Consider the following 24,444-nt stretch of genomic DNA (forward strand, 5'->3'; position numbering starts at 1 on the left):
CACTGCCTGGGGGAATATATGGGATGCTGGGAATTGAACCTGGGTCAGCCGCGTGCAAGGCAAACGCCCTACCTGCTGTGCTATCCCTCCAGCCCCACACACATTTTTTTTTTATCAAAATTGGTTATCTTCTACTTTATACGCCATCAAATATGTTGTGCTACTCTTGGTATTTAGGAGAATAAATAGCCTTGAATATAATCTCAGGGCTAGGATGAAAGAGACGTTACTGGGGCCTGCTCGAGCCAATCGACGAATAACAGGATGATGAAATGAAATGAAAAATGAAACTCTTGGTATATCAGTGGTATAAAGTATGAGATGATGTGTGGCTGTGCCCTCCAGGAATTCTAAAATTTTAAGTAAGGTGCTAGAGCTGGAGTAAAAATTTTAACTAGATAGTGATTTTGGAGTCCAGAGGCATCTATGCAGCATATTTCTCTCTTCTGAGATTTATTTGTGAGTCTCTGGATCATTAGTTTATTTGGCGCCCAGAGGCAGTTCATGGGTGTGGCAGCCAAGCATCCAGAAGCATAGGGAGATGTTGGGAAGGTGCCCATTCCCTACTCTGTGTTAGCCTGGAGTTTTCAGCCACCAAGCCCACATACCTGGGTGTTATAGTAGATTCATTCTCATGTGTGAGGGGCTTGTCCAGAGCCTATGAAGATCGGCTGTGAGCATGGCAGGAATTGGATTCTGGAATTTGTGGCTGCCTGGGTTCTGTTGGGGCAGGCAGAAGGTCTCACCTGCCCCACTCTGATGTACCGTGGATGAAGTCAGTCTGGCAAGGAGTGATGAGGGCATCTCTGCAGTGTGTTGATCTCTTCTGAGATTTATTTGTGAGTCACTGTATTTGCATAAGTATTAATATGAATGTTTGCTGAGTAATATGGCAAGAATTTGTTCAGTCTTTTTAAGAATCTGCCAAATAAATGGCTTTCAATGTGGTCACCTTTTTTCATTCACACCAGCTATAAATGAGTTGCTTTTACCTCACGTTCTTTCTCCTCAAGATTTGGTAGTATTAGTGTTCTGCATTTAGTTCATGCTTTATAGGTATATAGGGGTGCCCCAATTTTTTTAAGAATCACTGCGAGATAGTTACAGAGGTTTCATGATTGAATTTTAGTCACACAATGATCTATCAATGATGAGTCATACACCCATCCCTCCACCAGTGTACATTTTCTACCACCAATGTCCCCAGTATCCCTCCTGCTACCCCTACCTCTGTGGCAGGCACCTTCCTTCTTACACTCACTCTATTTTTGGGCATTGTGGTTTGCAATACAGACACCGAGAGGCCATCATGTTTGATCCTTAGTCTACTTTCAGCACACATCTCCCATCCCAAATGATCCCTCCAGCCATCATTGACTTACTGGTGCCTTTTCTATCCCAACTGCCTTCTTCCCCAGCACATGAGGCAGACTTTAAAATCATGTAGCCATCCTCCTGGCTCTTGTCTCTACTGTCTTTGGGTGTTAGTCTCATGCTATGTTATTCTGTATTCCACAAACAAGTGTAGTCATTCTGTGTCTGTCCCTCTCTCTCTTTTTTTTTTTTTGCTTTTTGGGTCACACCTGGTGATGTACATGGGTTACTCCTGACTCTGCACTCAGGAGTTACTCCTGGCGGTGCTCAGGGGACCATATGGGATGCTGGGAATCGAACCCGGGTTGGCTGCGTGCAAGGCAAATGCCCTACCCGCTGTGCTATCTCTCCAGCCCCTGTCCCTCTCTTTTTGGCTCATTTTGGTTAGCATGATACTCTCCATGTCCATACAATTATAAGTAAATTTCATTACTTCATCTTTTCTAATAGCTGCATTATATTTAATTGTGTAGATGTACCATAGTTTCTTTAACCAGTCATATGTTCTTAGACATTTGGATTGTTTCCAGATTGTGGCTTGTGTAAACAGTGCTGTAATGAACATACAGGTGCAGATGTCATTTATACTGTACTTTTTTTGCACCCTTGGGATATATTCCCAGAGTGGTATTGCTGGGTAGTATGAAAGCTCAATTTCTAGTTTTTTGAATAATGTCCATATTGTTTTCCACAAAGGCTGGACCAGTCGGCATTCCCATCAACAATGAAGAAAAATCCCTTTCTCCCCACTGCCAATTCCATCCTGCCAACACTAGTTACTTTTGTTGTTTTTGATATATGTCATTGTCTCTGTGGTGTAAGATATCTCATTGTTGTTTTGATCTGCATATCCTTGACGATTAGCATTTTCTGTGCCCTTGGCTGGTTGTATTTCTTTTTTGAGGACGTTTGTATTCATCACCCTATTTTCTGATGGGATTGGGTGTGTTTTTCTTGTAGATTTCAGCTAATGTCTTGTATATCCTAGAAATTAACCCCTTATCAGAAGAGTACTGGATGAATATCCTTTCCCATACTGTAGGCTGTCTTTGTATCCTAGTCACTATTTTTTTTTTTTTGCTTTCTGGGTCACACCCAGTGATGCACAGGGGTCACTCCTGGCTCTGCACTCAGGAATCACCCCTGGCGGTGCTCAGGGGACCATATGGGATACTGGGAATCAAACCTGGGTAGGCTGTGTGCAAGGCAAATGCCCTACTCGCTGTGACATCGCTCCAGCCCCTCACTATTTCTTTTGAGGTGCAGAAACTTCTTAGTTTAACATAGTCCCATTTGTTTAACTTTACCTCCACTTGCTTGTTCAGTGGCATTTCATCTTTTTTTGGGAGGGTCACACCCGGCCTTGCACAGGGGTTACTCCTGGCTCATGCAGTCAGGAATTACTCCTGGCAGTGCATGGGGGACCATATGGGATGCTGGGAATTGAACCTGGGTTGGCTGCATGCAAGGAAAATGCCCTACCTGCTGTGCTATCGCTCCCGTCCTGTTGTGTCATCTTTAAAGACACCTTTAGCTTCAATATCATGGAGGATTCTGCCTGCATTTTCCTCCATGTACCTTATGAATTCTGGTCTGATGTTGAGGTCTTTAATCCATTTTGATCTGACTTTTGTGCCTGGTGTTAGGTAGAGGTCTGAGTCCATTTTTTAAAAATTTTTATTTAGGTTTTTTTTCTTTTTGCTTTTTGGGTCACACCTGACGATGCTCAGGGGTGACTCCTGGCTCTGCACTCAGGAATTACTCCTGGTGGTGCTCGGGGGACCATGTGGGATGCTGGGGATTGAGCCTGGGTCAGCTGCGTGCAAGGCAAACGCCCTACCTGCTGTGCTATCACTCCAGCCCCAATTTTTTTTAATGTAGCTGTCCAGCGTTCCCAGCACCACTTGTTGAAGCAGTGTTCCTTGCTCCACTTCACATTACTTACTCCTTTGTCAAAGATTAAGTGATCATATACTTGAGAGTCTGTCAGAATATTCAACTCTATTCCATTGGTCTTTGGATCTGTCTTTATTCTAATACCATGCTGTTTTAATTATTACCTCTTTGTAGTACAATTTGAAGTTGGGGAAAGTGATGCCTCCCATCTTTTTCTCCCCAAGGATTGCTTTAGCTATTCAACAAACAAACAGACCAACAAACAAACACTGTCCTCTCGTTGTTTATCGATTTGCTCGAGCGGGCCCAGTAACCTCTCCATTGTGAGACTTCTTGTTACTGTTTGGCATATTGAATACTCTTGATAGCTTGCCAGGCTCTGTGAGAGGGGTGGAGGAATTGAACCCAGCTCGGCTGGGCTGGCTGCGCGCAAGGCAAATGCCCTACCGCTGTGCTATAGTTCATTGCTCCATATGAATTGCAGGACTTTTGATTAGTTTCTTTGAAAAATGTCATGAGTAGCCTTACAAGGACCGCATTGAATCTGTATAATGCTTTGGGGAATATTGCCATTTTGACAATGTTAATTCTCCCACTCTATGAACAGGGGATGCGTTTCCATTTCCTCCTATCCTCTTTAATTTCTTGAAGTAGCTTTTTGTAGTGTGCTTTACATAGGTCCTTCACCTCTTTAACTAAGCTGATTCCAAGGTACCTGATTTTCTGAGGCACTGTTGTGAACAGGATTGTTTATTTAATATCTCGTCTCTTTCATTATTAGTATATAGGAAAGCCATGGACTTTTGGGTACTGATTTTGTAACCTGCTACTTTACTATACAAAGCTATTGTATCTAGGAGCTTTTTTGGGTAGTTTTTAGGATTTTCTAAGTATAGTATGTCATCTGGAAATAGTAATAGCTTGACTTCTTCCCTTACTATCTGGATGCCTGTGATATCTTTTTCTTGCCTAACTGTTATGGCAGGTACTTCCAGTACTAAATTGAATAGAAGTGGTGAGAGTAGGCATCCTTGTATTGTCTTTGATCTTAGTGGAAATGCTTTTAGTTTTTCCCCATTGTGAATAATGGTTGCTGTGCACTTGTAAATGGTTTTGGCTATACTGAGGAAAGTTCCTTCAGCCCCCATTTTGTTGAGAGTTTTTGTCATAAATGGATGCTGGATCACGTCAAATGCTTTCCCTGCATCTATTGGGCCGGAGCGATAGCACAGCGGTAGGGTGTTTACCTTGCACACAGCCAACATGGCCGAGTTCGATTCCTCCGCCCCTCTCGGAGAGCCCGGCAAGCTACCGAGAGTATCTCACCCGCACGGCAGAGCCTGGGAAGCTCCCCGTGACGTATTCGATATGCCAGACACAGTAACAGCAAAGTCTCCAATGGAGACGTTACTGGGCCCGCTCGAGCAAATCGATGATCAGTGGGAGGGCCTTTACCTTTACCTTTATTGATATGGTCATGTGGTTTTTATCTTTTCTTTTATTGATATGGTGTATTGTTTTGATATGCTTACTAGTGTTGAACCATTCTCACATCTCCAGGATGAATCCTTTTTGCTCGTGGTGTATGGTATTTTTTATGAGTGGTTGGATTCTTTTGGCTAGTATTTTGTTGAGGATCTTTGTGTCTGTGTTCATCAGGGATATCAGCCTGTAATTATCTTTTTTTGTGATGTCTCTGTCTGCTTTTGGTATTAGGGTGATATTTGCCTCATAGAAACTGTTTGGAAGTGTTTCTGTTTCTTCAGTTTCCTGGAAAAGCTTGAGCAGGATTGAGAGTAGGTCCTCTTTAAAGGTTTGGAAGAATTCACTAGTGAATCCATTTGGGCAAGGGCTTTTGTTTTTTGGGAGACTTTTTGATTACTATTTCAATTTCCTTGATAGTGATCAAGGAATTTATCTATTTTTTGAGGTTCTCTTGTTTAGTGCCAAAAAGATTCTCAAAATAACCTCTGTGAGATTAACCTTTGAATTTCTGTGGTTTCTATTGTGATGTTCCCCTTTCCTCACACGGCAGAGTCTGGCAAACTCCCTGTGGCGAACCCAATATGCCAAATACCAGTAACAATGATGGGTCTCATTCTCCTAATCCTGAAGGAGTCTTGAATATGGCACTTTAAATCTCAGGGCTAGGATGAAGGTGACGTTTCTGGGGCCTGCTCAAGGCAATAGACGAACAACAGGATGATCGTGATCGTGATCGTTCCCCTTTCCATTTGTGATTGTATTTATTAGGGGTCTCTCTCTCTCTGAATCTTGCTTTTTTTATTTTCTCAAAGAATCAGCTCTTGTCTTTTATCTTTTGGATTGGTTTTTTTGGGTTTCCATGTCATTAATTTCCACTCTAAGTTTTATTATTTCTTGAAGGTTTAGGCTCCTTTTGTTTGTCATTTATTTTCCAAGATCTTAAGCTGTAAAGTTAAGTTACTTATGTGGACTCGCTCTTCCTTCCTGAGGAATGCTTGTAGAGTTACAGACTTTCCTCTTAACACTGCTTTTGCCATTTCCTGTAAGTTCTGGTAACTCATGTCTTCATTCTCATTTGTTTCAAGGAATTTTTTGATTTCCTCTTTGATTTCTTGTCTAAGCCACTGGTTGTTCAGTAGTGAGCTGTTTAATTTCCAGATGTTTGATTTGAATTTCTGTTTCTGTGTGTGATTCACTTCTATTTTCAGTGCATCATGATCTGAAAAGTTCGTTGATAGAATTTCTATCCTCTTAATTTTATGGATATATGTTTTGTGGCCCAGCATGTGATCTTGGAGAATGCCTGAGAATAATTTGTATTCAGCTTTTGGGGGGATTCAAACATATATACATCTACTAAACCTGTTTTCCATTTCTTCCTTCAGATAAAGTATGTCGTTGCTGAGCTTGAGTCTGGTTGATTTGTAGAGAGGTGATAAAGCGGTGTTGAAATCTCCAACTAATATTGTGTTGCTATCAATGTGTTTCTTCAATTCTGTGGGCAGTTGTTTTAAGTATTTTGCTGGTCCCTCATTAGGTGCATGTGCATTTAGAAATGTGAAGCCTTCCTGATGTATGGATCCTTTGATCATTAAGAAATGACCTTCACTATTTCTTGTAACTTTCTTCTATCTGAAATCTATGTGATCTTATACTAGCATGGACACCCCAGCTTTTTTTTTAAGATTGTGTTATGTGATTTTATTTTACACTACATGGTGGACACAAAGCAATCCTTAAAAAAGGTGACAGCTTCATTCAGAACATTTTTAATAGTGCATGTTAAAAAAAAGGTTTTCGACTATACTTTTTAAAGAAACTTTGGTACATTTACACAGTGGAGTACTATGTAGCTGTTAGAAAAGATGAAGTTATGAAATTTACATACAAGTGGTACTACATGGAAAGTATCATGTTAAGCAAAATGAGTCGGAAAGAGCGGGATAGACACAGAAAGGTTGTATTCATCTGGGGAACATAAAGCAACAAAATGGGAGACTAACACCCAGGAATGGCTGAGATTAGTACCAGGAATTTTGCTCCATGACTTGGAGGGCAGCCACACGTGCTAGGGGAAAAGAAAGCTCAGATAGAGAAGAGAGCACCAAATAAAGGGTGTTGTGAGGATCCTCCCAGGGTGGGAGAAGCATGCTGAAAGTAGACTATAGACCAAACATGATTGCCACTCAATGCCTCTCTTTCAAAACACAGTGCCCAAAAGAAGAGAGAGAGAACAAGGGGGAATGCCCTGCCACAGAGGCAGGGTGGGATGGGGGGAATTGGGGGTGGGAGGGTTGCTGGGACCCGTGGTGGTGGAGGATGGGCATTGGTGGAGGGATGGGTACTTGATCATTGTAGAACTAAAACCCAAGCACAAAAATTTATTAACTCTATAACTGTACCTCATGGTATTTCAGTAATAAAAAAATAAAAAATATATATACAAATACTAGTCACAAAATAAATGTAAGAGATTCTTACGTATCTTTAAAAAAAGGTTTTCATCTTACATAGTATTCTGCAATCCAAATCTACAATTGCTTGGAAAACAATATTTAGAAAACAAAAGCCAGTGTAGAAAGACAGAGTAAAACAACTAGAACAGTACAGGCATTATATGGCACTGTGTTTACCGTTTTCTTGCTGCATCATCAGTGTCAGAAATCTGTTTCTTCAGCTGGCTCAGGATTTAAAGAAATACCTTTCATTCCTGGCTCCATTTCACCTTCTGTATCCATCCAGTATTCTCTAATGTCAATGAGGACTTTCCCTTTAAAGTCCTGGACACTCACTACTGCATTTTCCCAATCTGTAGCATGTTGTCATGTCTGCTGCTGCTCTGCTTGGACGAGGTCAGGGCATGGGAAGTTTTACCAGTCTTTTGCTTTTTCACAGGTTTTTCTGGAGTAACTTGCTTTTTACTCTTCAACTTTTTGTCCACTTCACTGTCAGAGTCACTGCCAGAAAAGCTTGAAGAAAGAAGTTCTTTTGACTTAGGCATTGCTCCATGAAGGCAGCTGACCTACTTGTAGTCTGTTAATGTTAATAACACCCCACCCTTTTTGAGGGAGTTGTTTGCTTGTAGAATTGTTTTCCATCCTTTCACTTTGAGTCTGTGTTTCCTGTGACTGTTCAGATGTGTTTCTTGCAGGCAGTAGAATGTTGGGTTCATTTTTTGGATCCAGTTACTCTATGTCTTTTTAATTGGTGTGTTTTGAGAGAGATTATTGTTAAGGGGTTGGTTTTGGCCCATGTTTCTATAGTAATTTTTGTGTGTTTGGAGGGCTTTTCTAGTCTTAAAGTAGCCCATTTAGTTTTTCCTGCAGCCATGGTTTTAAATCTATGAAATTCCTTAGCTCATGTTTCTGAAGCTATGTGTTGTTCCTTCAAGTATGAATGAGAGTCTAGCTGGGTAGAGTGTTTTATTGGTGAGGCAAAACTCATTTCATTGAGTTTTTTCACTGTATCTCCCCATTGTCTTTGGACCCAGAGAGTTTTGTTAAATAAATCTGCTGTAAATCTTAAGGATGCACCTTTATAACTAATTTCTTTCTTTGATCTTGCTGTTTACAGAATTTTATCTCTATTATAGTTTTTTGTCATTCTGATTAGGTTGTGTCTTGGAGTATTTCTATTTTGATTTCTTTTAACTGGTACATTTCAGGCCTCCTGAATCTGGGTGCATGTGCTCTTCAGCTCTGGGAATGTCTCAGCAATGATGTCTTTGACAATTGCTTCATCAGGGTTTTCCTCCGGTTCTCTGGGACTCCAGTGATTCTTATGTTATTCTTCTTAGCTTCATTTTGATTTTTTTGGACACACCCAGAGGTGCTCATGGGTGGCTCTGCACTCAGGAATTACTCCTGGTGGTACTTGGGGGACCATATGGGATGGTGGGAATCGAACCTGGTTTGGCTGCATGCAAGGCAAATGCCCTATCTGTTGAACTATTGCTCGGTCCCTTCATGCTGATTTTCTCTTGATACCTTTTGGTTTATTTTTGGGCTCTTTTTCATTTTTTGCTGTTGTCTGAAGATTCTCTGCATATCATCTTGGAGCTCACTGACTCTGTCCTAAGCAGCTGTAACTGTGCCTTTTACTGAGTTTTTCATTTTTTTTTAAAATTTTACTTATTTTATTAAATTCTGGATAGATAGAAGAACACATTTTGTGGTCTTTTGATCATGGCTTTTTTTAAAAAAAATTGGAACCACCGTGAGATACAGTTACAAAGCTGTCATGTTTGAGTTCCACTCATAGAATGATCTAACACCCATCCCTCCACCAGTGCACATTCTCCACCACCAATGTCCCCAGTATCCCTCCCCATGTAACCCCTCCACCTGCCTCTATGGCAGACAATTTCCCCCATACTCTTCTTTACTTTGGGGCATTATGGTTTGCAGTACAGATACTGAGAGGTTGTCATGTTTGGTCTTATATCTATTTTCAGCACACATCTTCCATCTCAAATGATTCTTCCAACCATCATTGTCTTAGTTATCCCTTCTCTATTCCAGCTGCCTTCTCTTCCAACTCATGAGACAGGGTTACAAGTATGGGGCAGTATTGGTGTCAGTCTCATATTATGTTATTTTATATTCCACAAATGAGTGCAGTCATTCTATTTCTGTCCCTCTCTTTCTGACTCATTTCACTTAGCATGATACTCTCCATGACTATCCACTCAGAAGCAAATTTTATGACTTCATCTCTCCTAATAGCTGCATAGTATTCCATTGTGTAAATGTAGCAAAGTTTCTTTAACCAATTGTCTGTTCTCAGGCACTCGGGTTGTTTCCAGATTCTGGCTATTGTGAACAGGGCTGCAATGAATATACAGGTGTAGATGTCATTTCTACTGTGCTTTTTTGCACCCTCGTTATATTCCCAGAGGTCGTATTATGGGTCATATGGAAGCTCAATTTCTAGTTTTTGAAGGAATGCCCATATTGTTTTCCAAAAAGGCTGGATCAGTCGACATTCCTACCAATAGTGAAAGAGTGTTCCTTTTCCCCCCACATCCATGCCAGCACTGGTTGCTTTTGTTCTTTTGAATGCGTGCCAGTCTCTGTGGTGTGAGATGATATCTCATTGTTGTTTTGATTTGCATCTCTCTGATGATTAGCGATGTGGAGCATTTTTTCATGTGCCTTTTGTCCATTGGTATTTCTTTTTTGAGGAAGCTTCTGTTCATCTCTTCTCCCCATTTTTTGATGGGGTTAGAGGTTTTTTTCTTTATTTTTATTATTTTTTAATTTTTATTAGTGAAACACCATGAGGTACAGTTGTAGATTTACAAATTTTTGTGCTTGGATTTCAGTTATACAATGATCAAGTACCCATCCCTTCACCATTCTCCACCCCCTTCACCATTCTCCACCCCCACCAATCCCAGTATCCCTCCCACCCCCCATCCCCCCATCCCACCCTGCCTCTGTGGCAGGGCACTCCCTTTTGTTCTCTCTCTCCTTTTGGGCGCTGTGGTTTGCAAGAGAGGCATTGAGTGGCAATCATGTTCGGTCTATAGTCTACTTTCAGCATGCATCTCCCATCCAGGGCGGATCTTCCCAGCACTCTTTATTTGGTGCTCCCTTCTCTCTTTGAGCTGCCTTTATGGGGTTAGAGATTTTAAAGGTATGCCATGAAGGGTGTATCAGGGTGCGACATTGGGGGTCCACACACCTGGTTTGATAAGTTAGATCGTCGCGTTTGGGGGTCATGACTAGTGGGGGAGGGCAATTCCTGATGGGATGCTGGGAAGCGGAACTTGCCTTTTGGTGGGGAGCCAGGGTTCAGGCTGGGGAATGGGTGTCCTTGGCCGCTGGGGTCCATACACTGGTTTTGGTGTACAGATTTTTAGTTTACAGTTCTCTAATACAATAGTGTATAGCATCTCTTCATATTATTTGCAATCTGTATATTCTTTGGTGTCTTCTGAATTTTGATCACGTTCATTTTATATTGTTATGCTTTATGAACTCTTTTGATCATTTTTTGTGGTCACACCCAGCAGTCCTCAGGGCTTAATTGCTGGTTTGCACTTAAGGATTACTCCTGGAGGGCTCAGGGGGACCATATATGATGCCATGATCAAACCTGGTCAGCCGTGTGCAGGCAAGCACCCTACCTTTACTGTCACTCCGGTCCCTCTTTTTGTTTTCGTAATCTTTATTAGGTATACTGTGGGGCTGGAACGATAGCACAGCTGGTAGGGCGTTTTCCTTGCATGTAGCCAACTCAGGTTTGATTCCTTCGCCCCCCTTGGAGAGCCCAGAAAGCTACCGAGAGTATCTTTCCCGCACGGCAAATCCTGGCAAGCTACCTGTGACGTATTCGATATGCCAAAAACAGTAACAACAAGACTCACAATTTCTTGTGAGATGTTATGGGTGCCCGCTCAAGCAAATCAAAAATCGATGAACAACGGGAGGAAGGACAGGAGATATTTTTGGTTTTGGTATCACACCCAGTTATGTTCAGGGCTTACTCCTGGCTCTGCACTAGGAATTGCTCCCGGCAATGCTTGGGGCACCATATGGGTGCCAGGGATTGAACCCAGGTTGGTGGCGTGCAAGGCCTTGTCTGCCTGCATAGGGACAAGCCAAGAGTTACTATACCAGATTAACTCACTTATCTGTAGTCTGTAGAATAATAGAAGAAGAAAGGAAAACTGGCTTCAAAGTTGGGTTATCTAGATTGGAAGCTGAACTATAGAACTAAGATTAGGGAAGGAAAGAAAGTGAAGGGGGAAAGCAAGAAAAGGCTGGTGGAGACTAATAGGGGACCCCAGGCACACTAGTTATGAAGAGGCATTATGTAACTATGTATCTGAACCATGAACCAACAAAGCTGAAAGCAGGAGATCTGAATGACAATAACCAAACTTAAAAACTTGCTGGTCCAGGAGGCTGACTGGGAGCTTGGAGGAAAAGTGGGGGCATTGGTGGTAGGAAGTTTACGCTTGTGATGCCATAGTTGTAAACCTCTGTACCTAAATAAAAAGAAAAAAAAGGTATCCAGGAAAGTGTGAGGTCAGTTTAGTTCCCTGTGCTGCCACTTGCATCCAGGTGATCTGATTGTCTTCCACTATCTAGGAGGGGTTTATGTGTGTGGGTGTGTGTGGGGGGGATGGCTATAAGATTACAATAGGTGTTTTGATACAAAAGTACTCTTTAGAAATTTAGGCTTCTCTTGCGAGGGGATGGGGAGAAGTTGGACAGGGAAGAGAACACTACAGCAGTGGTGGAGGGAAGTGGTCAACTGGGAGGAGGAGGGGGTGCTGAAAGGAGGGAATAAAATATTTCTCATGAAATCCTATCACTAACAATACTATAAACCACAATGCCAAAGTTATTTTTAAATGTGCCTGCCATAGAGTAGACTTGTGGGTGGGAGGGAAGTGGACACTTGAGAAGGGATTGGTGTTGGAACTTTATATGGCTGAAATGCAGTTAAATGACTTTGTAATCCATGCTGACCAAATAAAATAAAAAAGGAATGCTGCTGTTTTGTTTTGGTTCCCATTATATTGTGTTTAGGGATTACTCTTGGCTCTTTGCTAAGGCCTTACTAAACATGGTATTTGTGGGACTTCTGTGGTTTTAGGGGTGAAAACTGGAGTTTGTATTTTGCAAAGGAAGCACCTTAACCCTCTTGCTACCTCCTCAGTCCAAAATTTAATTTTTTTTGTTAAATCTGGTGATGCTGAGAGGTTACTTCTGGCTCTGAGTTCAGGAATCAGGTGACCATATGAGATGCCTGAATCAAACCTGGGCTAGCTAGTATTCAAGGCAAACACCCTACCTTTGTACTAATGCTCTGGTTCCCCAAAATTTAATACTTTTTAAGTGAAATGGATTAATGTATCAAAAGAGAGTGATTCTAGACAAAAAGCTTTTTGGTGAGGGAGTCAGTGCACACCCTGTGGTGGTCAGTGGTTATTCTTGGACTCAGGAATTACTCCTGGTAGCGCTTGGAGCACATGGGATGCTGGAGATTGAACCTGGATTAGGTGTGTAAGGCAAGCACCCTATCCACTGTACTGTCTTTCCAGCATCTAGTTATGAAAAATTTAAGAATATTTTAGTATGAGTAATTGCATATTAGCCTGAAAAAGTAAATTTTCAGCATTTGTGTTCCATGTGATAATGCATTGAAGAGGTAAAATATTTTTATTTCTTCTCTTTTAAGATAAAATTAGTGGTTCTGGCACTAACTTGGATATGATGGAAAGCAGCAAAGAAGAGGTAAGAATAATTTGAAGCATTAAGAGATTTATGCATTTGATTGGTTTTACTCAATACAAGCATATGTTTATATCTGCAAGTTTATACCTAAGAATTACTGATATTACAACTTGGGTAGTTGTCCATTCATAGAAGGTTCTCATTGTTTTTGTTGATATTGTGGTTCATTCAGTAGTATTATTTAGTTATATATCTGAAATTTTAATTAACAGATAGGGACTTAGATATTCTATTGTAACACTGATCTTTGTGGTTAGTTGTTTTAAACATGACTTTACAGCACTGAAATCTCTCGAAAGTGTATATTCTACCTGATTCCCAGGCCTCCACTATGGTGGGAATTCTCTAATGTATTGTACAAATTCTCTAATGTAATGTACAAAGTATTTATTTTCATTTATATTTGGTTTGGGGTCACGTATAACAGTATAGCAGTACTCAGAGCTGCTCTTGACTGTTCTGTTTTCACTTCTGGTGGTGCTTGAGGTACAATATGCAGTGCCAGTCATCAAACTCAGATTGGCCACATGCAAGATAAATGACTCAATTCCTGTACTCTCTCCTGGTCCCCATGTAGTACAAAATTTTTAATCTAAAATGAGGGAAAATTTGGTCTCTAAAAGCAAGTTGCAGGAGAAACTTGGTGCCGTTTGCTAGGATAGAGAAAATGGTACATTAAAAATTATTATTTTCATTATTATGATTGGTTTTGGGGCCACACTCAGTGTTGCCTGGGACCTACTACTTTCTTAGGGTTGCCAGACATTGAACCTGGGTCTTGTACATGTGGCGCTTGTTCTTTATGCTCTCAGCCTATTGAGCTATCTTTCTGACCCTAAGGACACAGTTTTAGTTCCTTAAGGAATATGTTTACTTCTACACCTTTGTTTTGTCTTTATTGATTTGGGCCAGGATCATTATATAGTAGCGCATTTTCTTCTATTTACCACAAAGCCTTCTATAACAATTTAGAAGAAAACAAAATTAATCTCGGTTTTTTTTTTTTTTTGCTTTTTGGGTCACACTCCGTGATGCTTAGGGGCTACTTCTAGCTCTACACTCAGGAATTACCATTGGCGGTGCTTGGAAACCATATGGTATGCCAGGAATCGAAACTATCTGCTGCAGTATCAATCCAGCCCCCAAGAAGATTAATCTTAAATCAAGGATACATGATAGTGCATGGGAATTAGCTTTTAAATTCATTCTAGAAAAATAATTTAGTCATAAACAGAATTTCACGTTGGAGATCTTGCTATTGGAAAACAGTTAATTGTAGAGTATTGCTTTGACAGTATCACTTAGAGTATTCTTACTCATTTTTATATTTTTTTCACATTTAGGGAGCTAGCTCTTCTGAAAAATCCAAATCTTCAGGATCATCACGATCAAAGAGGTTGGTTGATTTTGGGAAAAAAGTTTTTATTTTCCAGGTTGTTTTTTTTTGTCTTTTTCTAAATTTCAAACATAACATCATCTAAGTAAATTCTACAGATTTTAATCTTAAATCATACAGCTTGATATAGTTGAATTCTCATGTGTCTATCACTTGGATATAGCAATTATTAATTTTGACTTGAAATTTTAATGGAATCTTTTGAGAAGGATTTATTATGTTTTAGTAGCCCTTGCAATTATGGATCATTTTTTTAGGTTATGTACTCCTTTCAAAATGGGGAAAAACAAAAATAAAAACCTTTCTCTTAAGCAGTGAAAGTGAATTGTATACAGGACTTGAAACTATGTTGAGACATTCTGTAGTGTGTAATTACTGTGAACTCTATTTGAAGTATTAGACGTTTACAGTTTATTTTATTGAACGTGTGTTGTTTTTAACCATTGGGAATATCTTAATAAACACAGCCTGTTCATTATTAGCTTAAGTTTTTAAATCTAGTGTTTTTTTTCCTAAAGTTCTAGGTGTCACACCTGGGGGAGAAGGGCGGGATGCAATTCTGGGGATTGAATCCAGGCCCCTATACATGGCAAGTCATGTATTTTGTAACTTGAACCACATCATCCATACTCCTTTTTCTTGGTGGGAAGGGATTTCTGGTTCTCAGAGGGCTCTGTGCCTGGCTCTATGATCGGGGGTCTCGTCCTGTGGTGCTGGGTGACCGTACATCATGTCAGGATTTGTGTTGGGTTCATGGCTGCAGCCATATGCTAGGCAAGTACTTGATCCTTTGAGCTGTCTCTCTGGTCCTAAAGTAGGAGATCCCTTAACAAACCCTCTAATGACTTTTTCAGAATGCACATGCCCTGATCCTACTCAAACCCACTGATTCACTTTCTTGAGTAATATGCCATAGAGATGTATACTTCCTGGATGATTCTGTTTTTTCTTTGTTGATTTTATTTTTATTTTTTGGCATACCCAGTGGTACTCAGAACTTATTCCTGACTCTGCTCAGGAATCACTCCTGTCAGAGGACCATAACAAGTACATGGAATTGAACCCAGGTCTGGCATGTGCAAGGCACACTTTACTATCTCTCAGGCCTTGAGGTGATTCTGATGTGTATCCCTTGTTGAGTCACTATTCAATCTAAATATGTTGTTTATAATTTGATACAATGATCAGAAATGTCCATAATTTTATGTACTTAATTCTTTCATAGGAAACCTTCTGTAGTAACGAAGTATGTAGAATCTGATGATGAGAAACCTTTGGATGAAACTGTAAATGAAGATGCTTCTAATGAAAATTCAGAAAATGATATTACTATGCAAAGCTTGCCAAAAGGTAACGTGCACTAATTTTTCATATCAAGTGTATGTTGACGTATATTTTTAGATGTCATTATTTTGAAATTGGAAATCAATTATTATTAGCTGTGTGTAAAGATAATGGCATTTCAATAATAGTGATATCTGGAAATGTATTAGAATTATAGTAATATGTCTCTGAGATTAAAATATACAGTATTTAGTTGGTTTGGATAAGAGCAAAAGTTATTGTCTCCATTTGGCTTTAGAAAAGATTTTAGGTCTCATATTATATTGGAATGTGGAAGTTGGTATAGAAGTTAACATATTAAGTTTTTGTTCAATCAATTTTAATATGCTTTATAGAAAATCATAGTGATTGGGTTTTTTGAAAACTTAAAATTTAAGTTGGGTTAGCCTTAAATTCCCTATAACTTTTATACAGTTAAATATCAAAGGTATGTTTAGTTGTATTTCTTGTGATTATCTCTTTAGAAGCCTCTCAACTGTTGTAGTTACAAACTTTATTAATTAGCGGGAAAAAGCCAAATGAAAAGCTTGGGGGTTTTACATATCCCAGGTCAAGAACAAGCAGTTTGATTATAAGGTGAGAGGATTAGAAGAGATTTGGTTAGTCCCCAATGTTTCAGACCCAATATTTGGATTTTTTCTTTATTAATATGATTAATATGACTTAAGGTCTTAGAAGAGTTTTCAATTTGAATATACAACAGTGTTCACCAAACTTTCTTTTATGTCTGTACTTAGGTATATTTTTATTTGGACCTCTCATGTGGTGCTCAGGAGGCCATGGACCCCACCCAGTGGTTCTTAGACCTGGTGTTTCTGTGCAAGGGTCTGAGGATGAGATGCTAAAAGGACTGGGTCATGACAGGGATCATTAACCAGGTCACCCTAAAGGTTCTTGGGGCCTCCAGAACCACATCTAGCAGTGCTCAGAAAACCATGTGATGTATAGATTCGCCTGGGGTCAGACACACATACGGCATTCTTCTTATTCTCTGTACTATCTCTCTGGCCTTGTACTGAAGTTTTTATGACAGTTTTTAATTTAGTTGTGCCAGAGAACTAACCCAGGGCCTTGTATTCGCCTACATCGTGTGTTTGACCCGATGATATATGACCCTATAACACATTGTTAATGTCCTGTGTGAGCCTATTATTTGTGCCCTATGACACATTGTTTGATTCTGAGTTGTGTAAAAGTGATGGATAAGAGTATAAGACATTACTAGGAATGATTTGGAACTACAATAAGTGATAAATGAAATGATGAATAGGAACTAATAAGAGAAAGAGGAAACAGAAGGAAAATTTATGAGTGTGTTTACTTGGTTTTGCAAATCATCTGTGACATTTTTACGTAGTTATTTGTTGGCCAAGAGCAGAAACAACCAACATGGGTGTTTAATTCCAAAAGCAGTTGATTCTTTTTGGTTATCTTCTCAGTTGTTATCCCTGGGGTTACTTTATGATTCAGATGGAGAGAGCCTAGAAGTAGGGACTAAAGTTTTTAAATAATACTTTAGAAGAAAGTATAGTATAATATTAAATTTGAACAAATTGTAGTTCTCTCCCTTCAAATTAAAAATAGACCTTTCATCCAAGGTTAAATTTGGATGATTGTAGTTTTTGTTAGTATTGAGTAGATAATCATACTTTTAGAAATTAACTCATTTAATTGTCAGATTTTTATATTGTTATAAGGTAGTTCAGATTTCCTTTTGATGGAACAAGTTCAGAACTTGGTGAACTTTTTCAGCTTTAAATTGAGAAGCTAAGACTGCCTGAATCCAAAGCTCTAGTGAGTGCTCTTCGCCCTCTGCTGTCATGCTTCCATTTAGAGAAAAATCTTTGGATTTTTAAAAATTGTGAAAGCTTTTAAATTGTTGGTGTTTCCTTGAGAGTACATGGGTGAAATGATTGATGTGAATAAAGCATTTGGGTGAAGATTATTTAAGTAAAGCATTTTGTAAAATTTCTATTCTCTGTGACCTCTTTTACCCTATTTTTAGACTCAGAAATTTGTTTACCCTATATTATACCTTGTCAAAATTGGCTTGCTGAATTGCATAGGCTTGTACTACTTCAAGATAGCCTCTGACATCTACTGGATTTTGCTTTATTAATTGTTGTCAATAATGCCTTTATTAAGTCCAGCAATGTAGATAAACTTGAGACTTGGACACATTTTGTATGTTGGTTTTATTTGCTTGTGAAATCATAATCTCAAATTATCAACTTTTATCCTTAATTTACATGTTTTATAGCTAAGAAAGTACATTCTTTTTGAATACTTTCATAGATCAGCAGTTGATCTTGTTCTACAGTTCATTTGAGTACTTGAGCTAAAGTATTTTAAGATAGTCTTTTGTTTAATTTTTAAAACATTAAAACATCCTTGAAGAATACTGAAGTTTTGGCATACTTGTTGGGAAATGCTGCAGAATAGATATAGTAGTAATAGCTGAAAGAACTTGCATTGCTTTCCTGTAACATACTCCCTCAAAGCAATAACACAACTCTTTCTTTCTGAGTTTGCACTTTGGATGATGAGAACAATATGGTATCTTTAAAACTTTTTCCCTTTCTGGTCTTTTTAATTTCTAAACTCTTTTTGAAATTTAGGATGGATTCTGTTATTAAAAACAACTTTACTGCTAGGAACTATACAATTTAGAACTGGGTTGAGGCTTTCTACTTTATGTATACATTTGTTACAACCAGTTCGTAATATACCCCCTTTTATGAATTATATATTCTAAAAAGTAGTTCAGTTGTTGAAACCTGGCCCTTTTTAATTACTTCCCTGTTTTATTTAGTCTTGAGAGGTGCTTACACAGTATTGGAAGCTTGAAAGAGACAAAACTATGTACCAGAAATGTTAGCTTTATCTGAACTGAAGTCTTGTACTTCACTTGCACATTTAATATGTGTAATGGTGTTTTAAATGAAATCATTCTAGGTACAGTGATTGTACAACCAGAGCCAGTGCTGAATGAAGACAAAGATGATTTTAAAGGGCCTGAATTTAGAAGCAGAAGTAAAATGAAAACTGAAAGTCTCAAAAAACGCGGAGGTAAATACAAGTGAAAATGAAAACATGAGTTTAAGTTGCTGTATATGACCATATTGAAAATCTTATGTGCTTACTAAAAATACCTCCACTTTTCTGCCCATTGTTTTTTAAAAGCACCACTTAAAAATAACTTCTGTTTCTCTGAGCTTTGAAGCAGAAAAAAAAAGGTTAAACACCATTATCAAAACACCTTTGCCTTCAGTGGCTATTATGTATTCTCAAGAAATGTAGGAATTCCTTCTTGCACATGTAAGTTCTGTAATGCCTATATGCCAGAATATCATGTGATCTTTTCCCTTCTCTGGGAAAGAATATCAGATTTGGACAAAATCTTGCCTGTATCCTTCAGGTAATTTGATACTTTCCTAGAACATCGTTTCATAGAATGATGGGCATCTGAATTAGTGCTCTATGGAGTACTTATTAAAGACGGAACTCCCTTGTTTCTATTTCTAACAAATTAGAATTTCTGGGGTTGTTATCAAGAATATCCTCTTTTTTCTTATGTTAAAATTAGGGATCTGTTGATCCAAGGTTAGCAATGAAAATGATGAGTAGGAAGAGGTAGGGAACTAGAACTAGTAACTCTTCTGCCATTTGTATGAGTTGTCTCTCCTTTTGTCTCTCTATTCTTACTTATATAAATAACCATATTGACTTACCATCTGCAGAAAGTTAGCATAAGGGAGGAGTCATTTTGAAATTTCTGACAATGGGGTATATGTTTGCGTGTGATTAAATAGCACCTATGTTTATGTATTTTGGCAGATTAGCAGAACAAGAATCTCAGTTATAAAAAGAATGAATCTCTGAAAGATAGAATCTGCTTCTAAATTTCTAAGTAGAAATATAATGGATGCCTCTGTTTAAAGTGTTGTGAAATTATAACACAGTTCTTATGTTGGTAATTTTTAGTACATTTTGATTTCAGTGGTATACTGTTATCTTGGTAGAATTAGCACATTACATCTGTACTTATAGAACATTTTATATATATATATGTTATTCAGATTAAATAACTTTCTAGGTTGTTGGAGAAAATCAAGAAAATGTTGTTTAGTCTTATGTCCACAAGATGTTCTTTCCCTTTCAAGCATAAGAAAGACTTCCTGAGACTCTAGTTGATTATTGGGAAACTGCCAATCTGGGAACAGAACACACCATTGCTAAGTAGTATTTTTAAAAGTTAAGAGAATAAGTAAGCAGGTGGTGATTGTAGAAATAAGGAGTTAGAACTTCTTTCTAATGATCATGTGTCCTCTAGATATACAAATAACTAAAGTATTTTACATAGATGCTGTATTTTGGGGAGGTAATCTGGAGTAGTCAACATTTGAAAAATGGACAAGGATTGGAAGGGCATGTAAAAAGTACTATAGTTGTTGGGAAGAGTGTTCTTAATGCCACTTTGGTATACTTCTGCTATTTGCTCTGAGCTAGTAGATTTTAGGAACATCCTATTGTGTGTTCTAAGAATGTTTATATCTTACTATGTATATTTATAACTTTATTGTGGCATTTAAATATTTCATACTAATTTTTTGTTTTGGTTTTTTGGGCCACACCTGGCAGTGCTCAGGGAATCATGTGATGCTGGGTATTGAACCCGGGACTCCTGCATGCAAAGCATGCACTCCAGCCTTTTCAGCTATCTCCCTGGCCCTCATATTAATTCTTGTCTTTACAGTTTGCTACATCTTTAAGCTGTCAGAAATAACATAATAAATCGAACAATGTCTGGTTACATATACATGTATTGAATAAACTAGTGATCTGAAGCACTAAATTGACTTAATATTCAAACATCCTAGGAAAGTTTTAAAATTGAGGCCAAATTTAGAAAATGTCAAGAAGGGAAACTAAAACATTGTATATACTTGAAACAGTATTCAAACACAAAAAAATCATTTTGACCATTTTGGGACACACTGTTTTTTAAATGTCATGACTGTTGTGGCATCCTTTCCTCGTTTATTAGAAAATAAATTTTACATCTATTTTTATATGGCATAATAATTTTGTTCTCACTTTTAAACTTTTGAAATGTATTAAGCTCAGAAATGAACATGCCTCTTTCATATTTCTATGCAGTACAGAATATTTCATAACTAAAAATAAAAGACTAAAACATACATATAAAGAATTACTTGAAGTGTGATTGTAGCATTTTATAATATTTGCTTCAGATCTCAAATAAAATAAGTTTAGTCTTATTCTCATCCATCCCCCTTCCTTCTATCCCCCAGGTAATGATTTTCCTAAAGTTTGTGTGCATGTATATATGTGTGGTTTTCATGCATGTTTTTATACGTAAATTAGAATGCATTTGTTTTTTTCTTTAAATATATAAATTATATCTGTTTGCAACATTTTTTATTCAAATTTGTTTTGAAATGTGTCCATGTCAGTTAATGTGTATCTAATTTTTACTTTTTGTTAATGTACAGATTTTTTTGTATGAAAAAACCACTATTTCCCAAATGTAAAGTTACTACCAATTTGTTTTCTAGTTTTTCAAATGTATGATGCAGTGAATATCCTTGATGCAATTTTTGTGCACAGGGGGTAGAAATTCTCCAAAGAATCATGTAGTTTTCTTTCTTGAGTGATATGTATGCAATAGTACATAGAATGCTTAATAAATATTATCTAAGATTAGATAGTCAAACTGTAGTTTTTATTTATTGTTAGTTTTTCTGAATGCAGTCATTTGAAACCAAGAGGTACATTGTGTATTTGTGAAGAGGTACATTGTGTATCTTTGAAAACAAATGCAGAATATATAAATATTCCAAATTGAGCTCTAATGTAGGACAGTATGATTTAAAATAAACCATAAGTGTTTATAGTAAATATTAATTATACTATATTTTCAGGAAAGGTATGTTTTTTTCAATTCTAAAAATCTGTCACCAAGTTCGGGTCCAAGTTGCTTTGGACCTTAAAGTTGAGAAAAACACAAAATAGAAATTTAAAAGGTGAGAAATATATGTGCTGTCTTGGTTTTTATTTAGAGATAAAATTGGAGGGTTCTTTCCATTGCTGAATTTTTGAATCGTAATCTGTTATTTGGATTAAGTTCTTGACTGCACATCAGAATCATCTGTTCTCAAGCTTAGAAACATATCTCGGTGATTTCCATTAATTGGTTTAAGGGTAGCAATGACTGTCTCTTATTTTTAAAGATTCTTCAGATGATTTTAATTTTCATCTTGGCATTACCTTAAACAGAACAGGAGAGATTTTCCTATGTCTTTTTTTTTGCATAGGTTATTTTTCATTTATTTCCCTACAGACACTGCAGAATGATTCCAAGTAGATGTTCCTTCAAGTCTCATTTGTTTTTATTTGGAATGAGCAAATGGTATTAATATAGAGTGGAGAGTGGCATAAACCTAAGAGAAGTCAGGTTAATGTGGAGTTTGGATAGGATAAAAGTAAATCTTTTATTTTTGGCTTTTTTGGGTCGCACCCGGCAATGCTCAGGTGTTACTCCTGGCTCTGCACTCAGGAATCACTCATGGTAGTGCTCAGGGGACCATATGGGATTCCGGGATTGAACGCAGGTCAGCCGCATGCAAGGCAAACTCCTACCCACTATACTATTGCTCTGGCCTGATAGAAGTAAATCTTAAGAAGGAAATAGGTTTTTACATACTAAATTGAAAATATCTGTGCAGACAATTCCTTCCTGAGAATAAAATTGTATGACACACTAGTGTTCTGTATAGAGTTACAAAAGAAATCTTTTTTCATGTATCCCACTTGCCCTGCATTCTTTAAGAGAATCAATAGAGAATTTATTTGCCAAGCAATAACAAAATGAAAATGAACTTTTGAACCCTATTTTTAGAACGACTTTAATAAAGACTATTCAAGTTATATCAGGTTATTAGAAATAGCATTTGAAACTATTAAACAGGTTAGGATTTGTTGTTCTGTAATTTGCCATGGTTGTTATGTTTTAAATCCATTAAATTATTAGTATTTTTACTTGTGTACAAAATATCATTTTCCCAAGGATTTTTGAAATATTAGCAATATGACAGTTGAAAAGGGCTAACTGAAACAAATATATTTTGAGTGTGTATGTGTGAATAATGGTCACATCTTTCTCCTAGAAGATGGGCTTCATGGGATTGTGAGCTGCACAGCTTGTGGACAGCAGGTCAATCATTTTCAAAAAGATTCCATTTATAGACATCCTTCTCTGCAAGTACTTATTTGTAAGGTAAGTAACGATCTGTTGATAATTCACTGCACAAAAATTTGAATGCCATGTGTCAGACTTTTTCGGGTGCACAGTGATGAAATATACAGAAATGGTCTCTGCCCAAAGAGGAATTATATTGTTGTACTGGAGAAGAGAGACATATATAAAAGCCAGTATGTGCCATGATAGATAGTGTGTAGAGTGGGAGCATGAAGGCAAAATACTTGGTGTTGAGCAGAGGATCTTTATAATGGAGATGATGTAAACAGGTATCTGAAATCTAGATGCGAATTAGCCTGGTGCAGTTGAATTGATTCAGCACAAATGCGTTAGCTGCAATACTTTCTGTCCTTTTGAAATTTGTGTCCTGAGGATAAAGAGATAGTACAGAGGTTAGGATGCTTGCCTTGCACATGGCTGATTCAGGTTCAGTCCACTGCAACCCATATGGTCTTTGCAGAGCCGCCAAGAATGATTCCTGAGTTTAGAACCAGGAGTAACCCCTAAGCATTGTTAGTTGTGGCCCAAAAATCAAAAGAAAGTTGTGTTCCTCCTTTTGTCTAATAGATCAGCCTATCTAGGCTACACGTTACACCTTCTAGTTTTAAATGGTGATCGCTAAATTTCATATTGCTGAGCTTCTAATGTGTATTCCCTTTGTTTTGGGAATGTACATTATAAAACATGCATCCTTATATATTTTCTCTCTAGAGGATCATCTATTGATTTTGCCCTATTTCAGTAGTCAGTAATTTTCTTCAATAAGCATGAAATCTTCTAGCCCAGTGATAAGGAATTTATTTGCTCAGACTTGGATTTTGAACATGAGCTTTGCCTCTTATTGCATAAGTTGGGAGATTTATTTACATAATTATTAGCTCATTAGTCTTTTCAAATTTGGCTTATTTTTAACCTTGGTAATAGGTATTTTGAGATTTAAAGATAATATAGGTTAACATAGGATAAAGTTGTCTGGTTATCTACATAGTGACAATTTATATGTGATGATTAAATATGGTAAGTATTTGCAACATTAAGTTTTATGTAGTGATTCAGTAGTTAATGTTTAATCATTACTGGTTTTCAGGTATAAAAAGATTGAAAACCACTGGGGTTGTATATTTGCATTGATACACAAACACACACATTTTTTGAGGATTTAAAGAATTTTAATGACTTAGTAGTTTTCTTTATGAATAATCTCAATTTTGCATTAAAGTTGTCACTTCCCTTTTCTCTTAATAGAATTGCTTTAAATATTACATGAGTGATGATATTAGCCGTGACTCAGATGGAATGGATGAACAATGTAGGTAGGTAATAAGTCAAGATGGACTGGGGCGGGGGCTATTTCTTATGTAGCCTGTTACAGTTCTCGTATTTTGTAGTATCATCACTAATATTAATTGAAGGTTGTT

The 24,444-nt window shown here is 37.8% G+C and overlaps 1 protein-coding gene and 1 pseudogene across 6 annotated transcripts in view; one reads left to right on the forward strand and one right to left on the reverse strand.

Moving 5' to 3' along the window:
* ATRX (ATRX chromatin remodeler) overlaps positions 1-24,444 on the forward strand; it is a 222,326-nt gene that overhangs the window by 68,800 nt on the left and 129,082 nt on the right. For 3 of the 6 annotated variants that reach the window (XM_056124203.1, XM_056124207.1, XM_056124205.1), the window contains 6 exons: positions 12,949-13,004; positions 14,348-14,400; positions 15,626-15,750; positions 18,700-18,813; positions 22,935-23,044; positions 24,272-24,339. In XM_056124203.1, coding sequence (XP_055980178.1) covers positions 12,949-13,004; positions 14,348-14,400; positions 15,626-15,750; positions 18,700-18,813; positions 22,935-23,044; positions 24,272-24,339 — 526 coding nt within the window. The remainder of the gene's footprint in view (positions 1-12,948; positions 13,005-14,347; positions 14,401-15,625; positions 15,751-18,699; positions 18,814-22,934; positions 23,045-24,271; positions 24,340-24,444) is intronic. The other 3 variants (XM_056124204.1, XM_056124206.1, XM_056124208.1) reach the window with 3 other exon arrangements.
* Positions 7,385-7,785, reverse strand: LOC130032573 (activated RNA polymerase II transcriptional coactivator p15-like; annotated as a pseudogene).

Source organism: Sorex fumeus, unplaced genomic scaffold (genome assembly GCF_029834395.1).
Source record: "Sorex fumeus unplaced genomic scaffold, SorFum_2.1 ptg000050l, whole genome shotgun sequence".
Classification (NCBI taxonomy): Eukaryota; Metazoa; Chordata; class Mammalia; order Eulipotyphla; family Soricidae; genus Sorex; species Sorex fumeus.